This window comes from Coenobita brevimanus, chromosome 46 (genome assembly GCF_032717465.1).
Source record: "Coenobita brevimanus isolate Jiangsu-jjx chromosome 46, ASM3271746v2, whole genome shotgun sequence".
Taxonomy (NCBI): domain Eukaryota; kingdom Metazoa; phylum Arthropoda; class Malacostraca; order Decapoda; family Coenobitidae; genus Coenobita; species Coenobita brevimanus.
The window spans coordinates 41,357,195-41,375,100 of record NC_136999.1 but is presented as its reverse complement, the minus strand read 5'-3'; the positions used below and the strand labels follow the sequence as shown (position 1 = coordinate 41,375,100).

Genomic DNA, 17,906 nt, shown 5'->3' with positions numbered 1-17,906 from the left:
TGATGATGTACCTTAGCCAGTCTTCCTGAAGATGCTTTGTATAGCTGGAGGTGTATGTAGGCAGCTCCTCACCAAGTGGTCTTTCCATTAAAAGATCAACTTGTAATCATGGCTCGTGGCCCAGCATCAGTTTTGCAGGGGTGTGCCTGTTAGAATAGTGGGATGCAGACCAATATGCCATCAGCAACGCAGGTAATTTCTGGTCCCATTCCATCTGTCCTTATACACAGTGCTTAGCCAGTTTTTGTCCCAGGTTTCAATTGAATTTACCCCATTCCACATTATTGAGGCCTTGATGGAGTCGTCCTGGTCTTCATGTTCTCCAGCAACTTGTAGGACTCACTGAACACAGGAGACTCGAAGTTTCTACCCTGGTCTGAATGAAGCCCTTGTGACATCCCAAAACAATAGAAGAATTGGTCAACCAACACCATAGCAACAGTTGCAGCCTCCTGATCGGGAATGGCATAGGTTACTTGCCACTCTTTTAAAGGAGTCCATGGCAACACATATGTAATCGGTTTCCCCTTTCAGTGAGTGGCAAAGGTCCATCAATGTCCAATGCAACTCTTTCCATTGGTGCAGTCACTTGGTACAACTGAAGATGGGCGAAACCACGCATCTTGGGTCCCTTTTTGGATCAGCATACATGACAGACCCAGCACCATGCTTCAACATCCTGACATGCCAGTCAAGTAGAAAATCTGTTACAGCTTACTTAGAGTGTTCTTCACTCCCAGATACCCAGTAGTGATCTGGTTATGAGACCCTTCTAAGACTTCAGACCTCATTTTCCTAGGTATCACTAGTTGCCAATACTTGCTGGGTCCATCAGGTGTCGCCCACTGTCACTCCAGTAGTCTGTTGTGCAAATAAAGGAGGTCCCACTGACTCCAGTAGCTTTTAGTAGCACAGCTGAACCTGGAAACCTCTTCCCAAGATGGTTGCACTGTACTCCGCTGCAGCTACTATAGCACTGGTTGTAAATCTGTATCCTCAGTCTGCATCTTCTTAGGCCTTCTTCAGCGGATACTGGGTCTGTCACTGCAGTACGGCTGCATTTCTTGCTAAGGTCTTCATTCCTACTGCACTGCTTGCAATCTGAGTCTCAAGGCCAATGACTCAGGCTGTTAGCTTTGCCATGTACCCACCCAGGATGGTGCTGCAATTCATAGTTGTGCTTGTCCAGTTTCTCGAGCCAACTTGCCTATTGTCCTCCTGCAGCCTTCTTCTTGTTCTCCTTTTTCTTCTCTGGACATTCAGAAATGAAATGTCTCACTTCATCTCATGCCCAAAGCCTTTTTGTTACAATTGCATATTTCTTTACACTGTTCTGTAACTGTTCTTAGTCCTTCTTCAGTTTGTAATAATCCTCCTTCTTATGTCTTAACCTTTCACAAATTAACAACCTCCTCTGATCTTCTGTTCCCTCCTCCACTTGTAGCAGTCCTCTTTCCTATGTTCTGACTTCTTGCAACCAGTAACTTCCATCAAATTTCTTCACTCCAAGTATCTGCCCCTTTCTTGCCTTGCATCCTGCATTACATCCTGTCTGCAAACTGGATGTACTGGACCTGATGTAGGACTCAGATTCCAGAGCCCTGACTAATGCTTCTTGCATGCTTCTTGGTAGGGCTTGCTTCACTTGCACTTTCAACTCTGTGCAATCCAGACCATCGATGAACTGGTCCCTCAGAAGAATAGCCACTAGGTTATGTGCAGCTCCAGGGTACGCCTTGTATACCATACTCTCCAGATAATGTGCAAGCTGCTGAAGGGATTCGCCTCGTGCCCTTACACGGGTCCAAAACCTTGTTCTGTATACCTCAGTCTGGTACATGGTCCTGTATCTGTGCTCCAGAACTCCTAACTGGGACTGATATCTGTTCCTGTCCTCCACTGATATCTGGCCAAGAATCTCCATTGTCGCACCCTTGAGGCATGTAGGAAGCTGCACTGCCTTCTGCCTATCATCTGAGCCATTCGGATCAGCAAGTAACTGAAACTGCACATGGTAGGCATCCCAAGATACTTCACGATCACATTCCTGAGGTTTCTTTTTAATTGGACCCCCATTATAGCCATACATTTCACTGCTTTTGAGGCCTAAAAACTGGGGCCTCATAATTAAGTCCAGAACTCAAAACTCCTACATTCTGATTATTCATCTCTGTAATGCTACCTTTAGGTGCTCCAGATTCCTCAAGATTCACCATACATTGCCCATTTTTTTAGTTGCTTCCTGTACACTATGCTGAGGCTCAGCAGTGCAAGATTTCTCTTTGGCTTCATTTCCCTCACAAATTAATTTCAACTTGTCATCTAAAAGCTGTCAGCATTCCGTTTTTGCATACATCACACTTCTGCTCCTAAAACTTAGTGTATACTTCCTCCTTCAACTGTTGCTGTTCTTCCTTTACTTCCCCCATGAAAGCATCATACTGTCTCTGCATCCTCAGTTGTAACTCCTCCTGTTGCTCCTGTAATGACTCTTGAAGCCTTTCATATCGTTTCTGTTCTTCATTTTGTGCCTGTAGCTGTTCACTTTGTGCTTGTAGTTGTTCACAGAGTTCTTTCTTTCCTTCAATTTGTGTCTGTAGTAACTTCATGACTGCAGCCAGAGATGCCTCCTCCTGCCTAGCATGGCTTGTTGTCTGCACACCTTCTGGCTCCATGTTGAAGATTTGACTCTCTGCAGCACTTTTCTATCCCAACTCCTGACACCACTTCTTACGTCATCGTCCCACACTGCCACAGGCTCCAACAGTGGTAGTTCAGTATAGGAAGGACATCAACCAGTGAAATGTTCTTAGTAGGGGTAGCCTTTCAACGCACACAAGATAATCTCATGCGTCGAAATAACACAGTCTTCTGACATTCATTGCCTTTTTTATCTCCTGCCTTTACAAGTTGGAGCGATAATGTTTTTGTCCACCTGTGTGTGTGTGTGTGTGTGTGTGTGTGTGTGTGTGTGTGTATGTGTGTGTGTGTGTGTGTGTGTGTGTGTGTGTGTATGTGTGTGTTTGTGTGTGTATTCCCATTATAGCTTGAGCTGTCAACACGAAACCTTCAGGGTATCAAGATATAGCCAAAATCTTGGCGAAGTTCGAAAATGGGCACTCAGAGTCAAGGTCAATGTGACCAAAATTCCTGCCAAAGGTAAACTAGTTTTTATCACCCGCCATTAGCACCACTATGTCTCATGAACGTCTTGAGCTATCAACATGAAACCTTCAGGGTATCATGATATGGCCAAAATTTGGACACTTTTCGAAAATGGGCACTCGGGATCAGTGTCAAGGTCTCTAAACTGGCTGCCGAATGTCAGCTGGTTATAATCACCTGCCTTTAGCACCATTATATCTCATGAACAGCTTGAGCTATGAATATGAAACCTTCAGGGTATCAAGATATGACCAAGACCTTGGACGAGTTCGAAAATGGGTACTTGGGGTCAGGGTCACCAAAATGGCTGCCAAAGGTCAACTATTTTTTATTGCCCACCTTTAGCACCATTATATCTCATGAACGGCTTGAGTTATGAGCATGAAACCATCAGGGTATCAAGATATGGTCAAACTCTGGGCTTAGCAAAGAGCATAATCTGGCGGGCAATTAGCATTCGGCTCCCGAATGCTTTTCTTTCAGTTTCCAAGGAATTACACTGTGCTTCACAACCCAAGAGCTACACTAACTTCACAAGACCACATAAAATTACTGAACTTCTCTCCCTCATCCGTTATAACCTTCTTCACTACTCAATTGTTCTAGATGCTCCAAGCGACAGCAGTTCCAAGTCGGAGACATCCAAAATATTTCAGAGCTTTCTTACATTACATAGCACTGTAACACCTCACCATACAAATTGAAATTATATTACATGATTTAACAAACAATCATCCATATAGAACATTAGAGAGAAAAACAAATAATGCATAACCTAATAAAATACTATATTTCCGCTTGGAACAGCAGGCTACCTGGCAACTCTCCCAGGCAACTGAAAATGCACGAACCATCGGGAACTTTCCAGTGTCACCTACCTAGCAGTCCTGCTTCTTGACCCCTTAACCGCAGGGCGTCACTTTCGTGATGCTCGGGAGCAAGGGATCATACCACGGGGTGTCAGTTTTGTGATTCTGTGTTATTTTGAATTCGCCTGGGCTTTCAAGTGGTGGCTTGTATCATCTATCAGTATTACCAGTGTCCAGCTATACTCAGTTCTGCTAATGTCATCTGCACTCCCATCCACTGTTGACAATTTAGCCATTTTTCCCCCTGTCCTTGACTCTTCTCCTTCCCTTCCCTCCATTACCCTCTCCTCCCGCCTTCCGAGCTGCGCTGCACTACACAAGTCCTGGACTGATTTTTTCACTCATTTTATCCATTGAAATGTGTCCTATGCCCTATTCATAGACATAGTAATATATTAAAGGAAGAATAAAGGTAATTGATACTGCTATATGTCTGGAACAGGATTATTATCACCTGGCAACACCCCACGTGCACTCGTTTGCTAATTTTCCCTGTTTATCTACCCTTGATATATGCCGTATGACCTATCCTCGTAACAAAAATATATATAAGAAAAGAAGGGAGAAGCCTAAGTGATATTCACATTCACCTGGAACTACCTAATTTATTATGTATTGTATAGATTTCCTGCCAATCATTTCATAGCATATAAAATAGCAGCTGTCACCACGCAGACATTGTCAACCCTTCCCTGCCCCTAGGCCACATCATTCAGTTTACTGTCGTCTTTCAAGGTGGAACCAAGTCCGATTCGTGCCTGTCCTTAAACCCCTGCAAAGGGCCCTGTGACCTCTACCCCTACTAAACCTCGTGTGGGAAAGGGTAAAGGGTTAAGTGACTCTGCTGTGGAACGTGAACTGGCTAATTTATCAATGGTAATGGTGGACAGTGACTATGATCTTTCTGGTGACTCTAAAACAGTGCAAGTGGAAATGTAAATTATATGTAAATAATGTGTAAATAGCAAGTGAAAGCAATGAATGTAAACATAACTAAACAGTGAAAAATAGTTTTATAAGTGACAGTGCATAACAATGTGTAAATAAAATAGAAATGTAAATAATGTAAATTAAATAATGTAAATAGAAATGTAAATAGTAATATAAGAATACAAGCATAAATACTTGGAGTAATGAAAGTGAAAGTGAAACCTTTGCTGTAGCGTGTATAAATACTTGGAGTAAAGAAAGTGATAGTAAAAACTTCGCTCTCTGCGCTAGTTTACTGAACGAGAAAGTGAATGCCTGGAGTGAAAATAAACTACTAGTACTGAAAGAAACTTATGGATAAATATTGTATATATAAATAAGTGTAATAAAGTACTAGGAATATAAAGTGTGAGTGTGTTTATAAATAATAAATGACAGCTCCGCCTCAGAACACCATCCGAGAACGAGCGTGGGTGGTAAGCTCGTATGCGCTCGTAATTTACGTTGCTTTCACAGTGTGTGTTTTTTTTTTTTAATATGGATTCCAAACTACTTAAATTCATAGAATAGTGTTTGTAGTTATAATATCAAGCAGTGGTAACCATATTACTGGGTATCAGGAAGTGTAAAGTGGAGACTTCATTACCCAACCTCAGAAGTCTCCACGAGCCCTATGGTAGTCAACGAAGGCTCAACATACATCCCAGGAGAAAGCTGAAGGTATGTGCCATATGCCTATTTAATTATAATATTCTAGGACTAATAACTGATTTTTGGCAAATATTTTTAAAAAGTCAGTTGGTGCGCGATTATCCTCGCGGGACGCGCAAGGCACACTCCCGACATCCCCGTGGTTAAGGGGTTAAAAACATATTTACATTAAAGTGGTTTTTGATAGTAGAAGTTTTTAATAGGGATCGCATTTTAGCCCTTCACTCCAACAGGATCACGGAAAATTACTGTTCTGGAGTTAGCAAAAACAAAGAGAGAGAAAGAGAGAGAGAGATCGTAAGTTATGAACTATAATGCTTTCAAATGTTCACAGTAGTAGTTTATTTTGTTCAAGCACAGTCATACAGATCGAACTTTGACCTTGCCCTGCGACCTTGACTTCTGACTGTTCTCAAAACTGAATCCTTTCGTTCTTACCTGACCCTTAATACTTCGATTGTGTTTAGTTTATATCAGATCAGACATGTTTTAGCTGGCCTTTACTTGTAACCTTGGCACTCGTCCTTTCCCTACGACTGAGATGTTTGACAGATTATTGTTCTATTGATTTTTTTCTTCTTATCTGCAAGCATTTCGCAAACACTCGATAAAAGGCTGATTATGTTGACTTTTCTCTGTGACATTGGCGTTTCAGTGATTGTTATAAAAAATAAAATATTTCATTCTTGAATTACCCCAACCCCTCCTCCAAGTTCGGTCTGGAATGAATAAAAACTGGCTAAGGTGATTTTGCCAACGTTTAACATAGCCCTGTGATCTTGACATTTGATCTAACGTACTGGAATATATATATATATATATATATATATAATAATAAAATATAGGTGTCCTCGAGGGCTGTCCCTAAATGCTTCCACAAAGTTTGGTTGAAACCGCATAAAAAATTTTGATATGTACAGTATTGTTTCCACACACACACACACGCACGCACGCACGCACGTACGCGCGCGCGCGCGCGGTTAAAGTCATGGCACCCTCTCTCGCTCTATGAACATGGGTGCAGTGAGTCCAAACCTGCCAGAGAGAAATCTGCAGCCATGAAATTCCAGAAGTTCATATCGGCATTAAAGACGACATGAGTACCAGGCCTCGCCAACCTGCTCATGTCTGCCATTAAGTTGTTATACGTGGAGGTGGTCACTCGCTCTGTGTCAAATAGGTCTGCAAGCTCACGGTACACTCCAGATTCCACAGTCTGAAGAGAAATAAAACTTAGAGCAGAACAGAAAGTAGATTGTTTAGTAATGAAACCATTCATATCAATGCTGTCTGTTATTCCCATATATCGTATAAGATGTTGTACTTTGTTGTACTTAAGCTTTTTGTGTAATTAATGATTATCTGACGCACAATTTTGCTAAGCAGAGCACTGTTTACACTGACGGAGCTAAAGTAACTCAACAGATCTAGTCAGTTAACCACTTGCGAATTTCGGGTCTACAAGGTATAGTTGAAAATGTCGACACTGATAAATTTGGAAGTTTTAGCACAAATCGCATTTGGAATGGAAAATTATCATGTGAAATTAACGTTGACAGTGCCTAGGTACTCTCCTGTCTCAGCTCTACTGTCTACCAAATGTTCACTTGATCTTATCTATATCTCTGCTTCCCACAGTCATTTTATCATCGCCACTTTGAAAACGTCTGTGGTACCAGGCAGGTCATTGAATCAGCATACACATTTGTTAATACGTTTATTGCACTGTGTGTATTTCCCTCCAAGTGTTTGTCTCTGAAATATGCTGCATAAAATTCAGCAGAACAACAAGCCTGCTAGATTTTACTTACTTATCCCATCCAGTGATTATTAAATGAAAAAAGCTGCCGTGCTGGACTATGCTTATAACACAAAATGCTCAAATGCAATTTTGGGTTAATATTAACATGCTTAAGCGAGCGCCTAAAGAAATGATTATTTTTCTTAGTTTAATTCCGTTATTTTTCCTGTGCTTTCCGAACTATAAATCTTTTATCTTAACCTGGACCAAATTTTCTTCCATTTGCAGCTTCTTTCATATCACAGTTTAGTAGCAGAGACAAGCAGATCTAGTCCATTCTGTCCCTAGCACTTCTTCGTGACCAGCATCATAATACAACTTTAATTAATTGTTACAACGAGGCACTGGAGATGGAAAGATGACAGTTTTAGGCCAAAGTAGAGATAAATTAATTCAGGCAATATTAACTTTTAGAGCTCCTTCTCTTCGGCGGGTTTCCTCCTCATCATTACCTTGTTTTTATACTGTATGGGGTGATTGGATGCCGCAGATTGTCATTAAACAGACTTCATCAGACTCTGCATAAGATAAAGGGGACGAAGTTTTTTTTGGTGAGGGATGGATGACATTTGTTGCGCAAGACGAAGTAGTGCCGTGTGAATATGCTATGATCCCATTTGTTAGGTTAGATAAGGCTAACTTAATATCTGACGGGAAAAAAAAAAAACACGTTATCAGCAACATTCAATATTAAATCAACCATTCACAGGATAAAAACAAACTGGTGAAAAAGAGACCACAAAAACAGTGGAGAACGTAAAGTAAATACTTACCAGGATCTCTATCAGTCTGTCCATCGATGTCAGCACACTGAAACCCCGGAGAGGGATGGTAACAAATGAATTGTCTCTGTCACACTGTCCTCTGCCACTCACACACCCCTCTCTCATATACCGTACCACTCTTCATACTACTCTATCTCATCACAAATAAGTATATACGTATGTATGTATGTATGTATATACTTTCTGTATGTGCATGAGTCTAGGCACAGGCATAACAGCCCGTTCCGTGAGGCCCAGCAATCCTTCCACTTATCATTCACTTCCACGTCACCACTTCGGCGCTAAGCACCCACTGTTGATACTGAATACATAGTAGGGCTGTCTCTTACAGGACTGGTGTAGTGGTACTGGCTTTCTTTTTCTTTTTTTTATTGGCGATTCTTATGGTAGATCAGTAAAGTCTGCTTAGCGAAATTACAAAACAAGTATGGTTCTACGATCTCTCCTTGGCATTGCTTCATGACTAGCATCATATCTTAATGTTAACCTATTGTTGTAACTCAACAATTACGATAAGAAAAGAGAAATTTTAGGCCAAGTTAAAGTAAAAAGAGTGTAGATGTTATTGCTGTTGCTCTTGCAGTCCCATGCTCATCCGGTGTGGGATCTTCAAACGAGCTTGCCATCGCTTCCCTATCATAGTTTATAATTGTTACCGCAAGAAGGTTAAGGAATAAAGTGTGCAGAATGTTTTGAAATCTCGAATTAATCTTACAAAAAAGCAAATCTTAGGTACTAGAACAGTTGCCGTAGATTGTTCCTGTTTCTTCAGGAAGCACACGGAAAGGAGCTGTCTTGTCATATCTCTAATTCTTCCAAGAAAAAGAAATCAAAGTTAAGACACCATATCTGTAGTGAATATGCTCGAGTATCTAAGCCCTGGACATAAACTAAGTGTGGACTACAAGAAACCTTCCACTTTACTCTTTTTACTCTAATTTGGGCTAAAACTGAAATCGCTTCATCTTGGATACTGACTTCTAACAATAGATTAACACTTGAATATGATGCTAGTCACAAACAAAGTGCTATGGAACGGATTTAACCCGCACCATCCCGACCACTTTTCCACCACTGACTCCCCCCAATCCCGACCATTTTTGGATTTTTTTTTTCTTTTGGCTCAAACCTCCGGTTTTGGTGAGAAACATCGAAAATTCATAGAGAAATCGCTCACCTGAGGTTTTAAATACTCGATACAGGTAGGAGTACCTCCTGACCTTACAGGGTTTTCTAACAGGCTGGCACCAATGAAAACGAGTTCTATGGGAGGATAACTATTTCATACCACTCATAAACGGTATTTATTTATTTACTTGGTACGAATTTATATGTAGTATGAGAGTATATTGGTTTTCAAGCAGTAATATAGGCATTATAAGCATTGTTTCACTCACTAACTCATCACCATACCTGACCTTTTTTTGCCACATTACCTGATGATCATTTCTGACTGTTTCTTCCTCTAATGCTATGTAAAGTTTGTCCTCCACATTGTCATTGATTGGGGAATCACTCTGGCCCTGATTTTCGTACCGTGGCATGACATGGCTTTACTGGCTAGGTCACTGATAACAGGTGAATTACTGAGACAGTGGCATGCAGGGGTGGTGGAAGAGGTCATACTGGGTAAGGCATTGTCCCTGCCTGGCATCTTGTAGAGGAAGGTGTCACGTGTATACGTACCAAAAATCACTCGCGAAAATTGAAAATTGTGCAAATTAGGGACCTTGCAATTGATTCGCATTTATGTACGTCGACAGGATTGGCAGTGACAAAACGTGAGGACGTTAAAGAACGTTGACGGGATGCTGCGGGTTAAAGGTGAAATATTGTTTTGTTCTACAACTGAGCTACATAGAATAAGCTGTAAAAGGACGGAATTCTTGACCTGGATAAGATAAAGGACAACAGACTCCATACGTAAGATCTGGGTTTTCGCAAGGTGCTGGGTTTTCGCAAGGCGTTCCTTCATACAGCGTTCAAACATTATGGAATCTAAAAGAAAAAACTGGAAGATCACAAATGGCATTTTGTTCAGTTAAGTCGGCAGATGCTTAATTTGCCTACTGAGTGGGAGGGAGGGGGGTGGGAGACAGGGAGGGCATTGGATATGAAAACCAAGTCCTAATAAACAAGTATGATAAGTAACATTGAAATACTACTTTATCATTCCATAATTGAGGAGGTCCAGTGAACAGGTCTGCAATATTAACTGATTTTTTTTTTTTTTTTTTTTGCTGTGAGTGCATATATTTATTTTCGCTGTCTGTTTAGAGGTGGTCTATTGTCCCAGTAGAAGCGGGTACGAATCCCGGCTGGGACAGGAAAGGTTTAAAGGATTTAAATTTCGCCAGAAAAAAAAAAAAAATGCCAATACCATGACACCAGCCCTGTAAGAGACAGCCCTACTATGTATTCAGTATCGACAGTGGGTGCTTTGAGCCGAAGTGGTGACGTGGAAGTGTATGATACGTGGGAGGACAGCTGGGCCCCACGGAACGGACTGTTATGCCTGTGCCTAGACTCGTGCACATACAAAAAGTAATTACGTACATACATACATACATGCATGCATACATTTTGTTACTAGACAGAGTAGTGGGAGGAGTGGTATGGTATATGAGAGAGGGGTGTGTGAGTGGCAGAGGACAGAGTGACAGAGGCGATTCATTTGTTACCATCCCTCTCCGGGATTTCAGTAAGCTGACATCGATGGACAGAATGACAGAGTTCATGGTAAGTATTTACTTTACGTTCTCCACTGTTTCTGTGTTTTCTCTTTTTCGCCAGCTTGTTTTTATGCTGTGAATGGTTGATTTAACCTGCGGCGTCCCGTCGATGTTCTTCCACACCCTCATGTTTTGTCACTGCCAATCCCGTCGACGTACTTTAACGTCCTGCAATTGCAAGGTTCATAATTTCCACAATTTTCAAAATTTGCGCGAGATTTTCGATTCGCCCACCTACCCAAGCCTCCCCTACCTGCCGCCAGGCGGGCAGCGTCCCAGACCCCGTGTGACCCGCGCTTGCCCTTGTCTCGGTCACTCACCTGTTAGCAGTGACCCAGGTCAGACATGGCGCGTAAAGGTCTCTCAGACGACGAAATACAATCCGCCCTGGATGCCTTCACTGGAGATAGTGATTCTCCACTTGATGATGATGTGGTGGATCGAGATTACGTCCAGCCTGAGGAGGAAATAACAAGCAGTGATGAGGAGGTCCCTTCGCCCCGGAAAAAGCGGTATGTGACATATCGTAAGGCAAGGGAAGGCCAGCCTGCACCCAAACCACCTGCACGGACCTCTCTCCATCCCCTAGAGAGAGATTCTGATGAGGACGAGGATGAGGACGATGACGATGACGGCGGCTTAGGACATGATATCGCCTCATGGTTGGGGAAGGAAAAAATCTCACCCCGTGGATCAGAAGGTGGGGCGAGAAGGCAAATTTGGTATGGTCCTAGTGTTTTGTCTGGGGAAGTCGAAAGTGGTGTGGTGGGAGTGCGGGGTGAAAGGGAAAGTGGTGTGGCGGGAGCACGGGGTGAAAGGGAAAGTGGTGTGGCGGGAGCACGGGGTGAAAGGGAAAGTGGTGTGGCGGGAGTGCGGGGTGAAAGGGAAAGTGGTGTGAGGGAGGCAGCACGAGCACGTGGTGCACGTAGGCCTAGGGGAGAGGAGGTGGAGCCACTCCCCAGCACGTCTTTCGCCCCACAATATTCCAAACTTCCTCCCCACAGCCCCAGGATGTGGGGAAAGGAAGGAAAGGGAAGGGAAAGGGTAAAGGAAAAGGGAGAGGGAAGAGAAGTGCGAGTGATGAAAGGCGCCGCTCTCCACCTCCCCAACCTCCCCCACCACCCTCACCTCCCCACCCTGATGAAGGCGATGATGGGGCCATGGCTGGAGACGGTGGTGTCTCGTGGAACTGGGAAGATGGGAGTAATTTTACTCCCATCATTCACCCTTTCACTGAGGAGTGGCGGTCTGGTTGCACGGCTCCAGGTGTGCATGCTGGTTCCACTAGGGTGGATTTCTTCCACTAGTTCTTTGGGGAGGCGTTTGTGGGGCGCATAGTGGAACAGACAAACATATTTTCACGAACACAGCGCCGTGAAAGTGAACGTTTGGGAACAACGAGCAGGCATTCCCAGCAATATGACTATCCTGTGACAATTTCTGAGATGTTCTTATTTTTTGCCCTTGTTCTCTTGATGGGTGTTGTAAGAAAAAATCAAATACAGTACCTGCATACTGGACCACTGACCCAATGACCATCACACCTTTCTTTGGAAAGGTGATGAGTCGTAATAGATTTCAGCAGATTCTCGGCCGCCTCCACTTTTTTGATGCAGAAGATCCAGCTAATGCTAATAACACTGATAAAATGAGGAGAATTAGGCTTGTATTTGATCATTTACGGGAAATGTTCCGCTCCTCATTTTATCCTTACAGAGACCTCGTCATGTACGAGAGTCTTGTGTTGTGGATAGGCAATATTTCCTTTCGCCAGTACATACCCAGCAAGAGACACCGTTTCGGGCTCAAGATCTTTGTTATGTGTGACTGTAAGACTGGTTATGTGCAAGACATAGTCTTGTACACGGGCGCACAGACAGATATAACAGAAGATCGTAGTATAGGACTCTCAGGGGCCGTGGTGAAGACAATGATAGAGGAGTACCTTCATCGTGGTCATGTGTTGTACCTGGACAACTGGTACACTAGCCCTCTTCTCGCTACGTTCCTCCACCAACACGACACCAGAGTCTGTGGTACAGTCAAGAGAAACCGTCGCCATATGGTCAAGATAGGAAGGAAACTTGACAAGAACGAGGTGGTTTTCTTCCAGGCAAATAACATCCTTGCCACCCTGTGGAACCACAACAGGGAAGTTTGCCTCCTATCAACTGTACACAGCCCGCTGATGCACCGCACAGACTCCGTTAATCACTGTAGCGAGAGGAGGCGCAATGTCTGGAAACCCGAGTCTGTACTTGACTATAATCTGAACATGAGGCAAGTGGATCAGTCAGACTCGATGATTTCCAGTGTTGACTGTGCCAGGACCACGATGAAGTGGTACAAAAAGCTCTTTTTCCACTTGCTCGACATCACGGTCCTGAACGCACACTACCTGCACGCCATGACAACAGGAGTATCAGAGACCTTTGAGGGGTTTGTGAGGGAGCTGGCACGTGAAATAATCGCCAGGCATGCCCAGGACAGACCCACACACCGCACCCGCACCCCCATGGCTGCCCAGACTCCCCTACGCCTCGCAGGACGCCACTATCCTAGCACAATCCCTTCCGAACCAAACCGTCGTAAACCCCAGCGCTGCTGCCATGTATGCAAGCACTCGACAGTCAGACCAGCCACTCAGAGAAAAGACACAAGGTACGAGTGTGTAGAGTGCAATGTTGCGTTGTGCCTTCAGCCATGTTTCAGAGAGTACCATAACTTCCTACACTACTGAAACTGTGTGGGATGGCGATATGACACTCAGTATAATGGTAAGGCCAGTCAGTATGTGCTAAGTCTTATATAAAGTTGAAACGGGTGTAATGTTTGCAGGAAAGTAATGTATAAGTTGAGAAATAGTGTAAGTTGAAAGAAGTGATATCAAAACTACACCCACTGTGTAAATCTGCGAAAATATGACGCTCAGTTTAACACTCTGGTCAGTAAATATGTGATAGCAAGAATATAAAGTGGAAACGGGTGTAAAGTTAGTAGGAAAGTAATTTATAAGTTGAATACTAGTGTAAGATGAAACAAATGATATCGCGATAACACTCACTGTGTAAATATGCGATAATATGACGCTCAGTAGAATAGTAAGGTCTCCAATTATGTGATAGCAATTATATCAAGTGGAAACATGTGTAATGTTAGTGGAGAAGTATTATATAAGTACAAAAATAGGTTGTAAGTTGAAATAGTAGTCATAGCGACTTCACCGTCTGTATTATTATGCACTATTATTACGCTAAATATTTACGTAAGGCCTGAAACTATCTCAAAACAGTTCTCAAAAGTGGAAAAGTGTATAATGTTATTAGGAAAGTATTATGTAAGTTGAAAAAACACAATACGAGTTGAAACAACAGTCACAGCGAGTTCACTCACTACGTAAATAAGCGCTAACATTACGCAAAATGTTATCGAAAGGCCTGTGAATACGTAAAAACAGTTCAGTAAAATGTAAAATGGTATAATGTTATTGGAGATGTATTATGTAAGTAGATAAAATGATATGTATCATGATTCAGCAATGTTAGCGATTCATCGTGACCAGTCTGGCCGATTTTGCTCGGTTCGCACGATGGTACAATGCTTATTTCAACTCTATTTTTGTATAAAATCCAATTTACTCTTGTATCACATGTTTTTATGTTTGTAATAAATACATATCTACTTACTTTCATTGGTTTCCCAGACTTATAATACCATAGAAAACGTGAGAGCCTCAGACCACCTACACAGAACACGGTACCAGGTGTAACGAAGGTATACCTGTTTAGGCCACTTACGGACCCCGGTGAACACTTTCTTGGTGATTGACCATTGTTTCTGACCAAAATTGAAAGTTTTAGCAAAAAAAATTTGGGTCCAAAAATGGTCGGGATTGGGGGGTACCAGTGGTGAAAAAGTGGTCGGGACGGGGCGGGTTAATGTTGACGGTTGCTGAAAACGTGTGTGTGTGTGTGTGTGTGTGTGTGTTTTAGTTAAGTTAGCCTCATCTAACTTAACCAGTTGGATTATTGCGTATTCATACGGCACTACTTCACCTTGCACAACAAATGTCACCCATCCCTAACCAAACACACTTTGTTCCCTTTATCTTATGCAGGGACTGATGAGGTCTGTTTAGTATCTAAAAACGCGTTTCCGACAATCTGCGGCATCAAATAATCCCACACAGCATAAAAACAAGGTGATGATGAGGAGGAAACCCGCCGAAGAGAAGGACCCCTAAAGTAAATATTGCCTGAATAAACTTTCTCTACTTTAGCCTTTGTCATCTCTCCATCTCCAGTTCTCCACTGATTAGTTGTAACAATAAAGTAAAGCTGCATTATGATGCGGGTCAAGAAGTGCAAGGGACAGAATGTACTAGGGTTGCTTCTCTCTGCTACTAAACTGTGTGATATAAGCTAAAGAAAGGAGGACTATTTGAACTAAGATAAGGTAAAAGGAGTATTGCAGTGTCAATATCTACAGTTTAACTGTTGACTGTAAATAAAATGTTGTGGTCCTTACTTTAAATAATGCCATTTTTGGGAGGTAAGCCATGATAAGTATTTTCATATTAGGATCGTTAATGACATCTCTGAGGGTCTGGTAGGGATGACTGATGTGTCTGACAGCCAGGAGAGACATGAGATTACCAACGTAGCTTTGTGTTAACACCACCATGACCAGCATCCACACCCCTTGCACCACATATTCCCACCACCACCACCCAGATGGCTTAGACACATCTGTTTAAAACAAAAGCGATTAATTCAGTGACGTCTAAAGGAAGCATATTAAAAATAAATGGGAGGGGGGGAGGGCAAGTTTCAATATGGACATTCACACTACCTTCTTGCAGGAGGATGCGAATACAGTTGAATATGTTGGTCTCTTGTCTTGGTGGGTGGTTAGTGTGTGGAGGAAGGCAAGAAGGAAGGAGTAGCATAGCAGTGATCACAGCCAGCAGTGCCGCCCCCACAGCCATCCACACTACCGGTGACAGAGGCAGCAGGAAGCCCCACGGGTCCACCTCAGGGCGACCACGGGCAGCTAAAATTGTATGATGCGTCATAAACACAATAGGACCGCAGTGGAAATCCTTTTTCCTTTCGTCTATGATGCCATGTGGCCCACCACTGATATCAGCCTCCTGAAACAGAGAAGAGTTATTGAAGAAAAGTGCAGTTAGCTGAACATACAGGCTGGTCCATATATAACGCTCCATTTCCACTTAGCGGGATGATATCTTGTGTATTTTGGGGATGGTGTAGTGAGCGTTATCAGTGTCTACCCTGCATCATTTATTAATTTTCTACTCCTAATTTCACAACCATGCGCACACTAGCCGACTGAGTCGTTCTCACAACATATAAATAATGCCACGGGAGTTCTTCCGCAGTTTACGGGTCCCCTTTAATTTTATTGAAATATTCATTTTCTTTAATAAAACGACCGGGTGAAAACAAACATAAAGATCAAAATATGATCATTAGTAATTACTCTATAAGGAATTGAAAAAACAAAACAAAAAAACAAAGTATATATTATTTTGTGTATAGTGTACTGTGTAAACCTTGACATTTTTGCATGTTCTGGTGAATGATATAAAGAACTCTTGTTAATTTAGTAAGTTCACCTTTGAATGAGGGAAAACTGAATATTGGATCAAAGTGATAGTAAAAACAGTCTCTTTCATTATGTCTATTCTATTTATCTATAGAATGGCCTAATCCCGCAAAGGGTGGCTGCAGACACAACGCCTCCAAGTCGCTCTGTCACCCACCATTTGACTGCTCTCCCTCCAACTCAATCCCCCCTCTTCATATACCTCTCAACTCCATCCCTCCACCTCATCTTCGGTCTCCTCCTCCCTCTCCCTCCCTCCACTTCACCTACATACACCCTTTTATTCAGTCTTTCATTCTCCATTCTCTCCACATGTCCAAACCACCTCAGTGTATTTCTCTTTCATTAGATGCAATGCCTAAAAATTGTATCTTCACTTCGAGGTTAATAGTTTTGAAATCAAACGTTCATCTCTATAATAATTATACATAAGTATTAAATTTAGCATTGAAGCGTCACAACTGTAGGAAATGCCTATGATAACACATAGCAGAGATATGTCACATGGAAACTGCCATCTTCAGGGCTGCCAACATGTGTCACAAGGCCTCAGTCGTGTTTAGCATCACATTGTAAATTTTCAATTTGTTTACCACAAAGTTGTTTCAATAATTTTTTTTATGCACTGTAGACTTGACAACAAAAGTCCCGTCGCCTGTCCTACTTCCTTCCCCAAGGGCTTTAAAATTCAGTCTGGTGATTCTACAGCAAATGACACTGATTACTTTATTTGGCCATAGATCAGTGTCATCAATGTCATTTGCTTTAGATTCAGGAGACTAATTTTCAAAGATCATAAGCAGAAAAGCAAGAGAGATGACACGTCTTTAGCTGATGGTACTCTGTTGTTAGTACATTAAGGAAACAATTAGCTTAGTGTGACTTCAGTATACCCATTGTTTATGTATAGTTGTTGGGAGAGTTACGCAGACTCTCTTATGTACATGTCAGTCTTTGAACAACCTGCCAGACACACCAATCAAACAAAAAGTAACACTTAAGAGAATGCAGTACACACGGCCAACAGCTGGTCTATGGGCCGATGATATTAATTTGGCCTGTGATCTTAACCTTCAACAAATTACTCTCAGAATCAAATAACTTCATGCTTGCCTAAGCCTTAACCCTTTCAATAAGTTTGGTTCAAATCAGAGCAAGATTGAGCTGACTTTGCCCGGTGACCTTTCCCTTTGACCTTGACCTTGACTGTTTTCGAAATAGATATCTGCCCGTGTGTTAACCTCATCCCTTCCACGTTTTGTTCAGATCAGATGAAAACTGTAAG

At 42.4% G+C, this 17,906-nt stretch overlaps 1 protein-coding gene across 1 annotated transcript in view; it reads right to left on the bottom strand.

Annotated features, from left to right (window-relative positions):
- LOC145398705 (putative glutamate receptor) overlaps positions 1-17,906 on the bottom strand; it is an 88,541-nt gene that overhangs the window by 9,221 nt on the left and 61,414 nt on the right. Inside the window, exons 5-7 of the mRNA XM_080271507.1 lie at positions 15,845-16,145; positions 15,521-15,741; positions 6,711-6,891 (exon numbers count right to left, since the gene is read on the bottom strand). Coding sequence (XP_080127633.1) covers positions 6,711-6,891; positions 15,521-15,741; positions 15,845-16,145 — 703 coding nt within the window. The remainder of the gene's footprint in view (positions 1-6,710; positions 6,892-15,520; positions 15,742-15,844; positions 16,146-17,906) is intronic.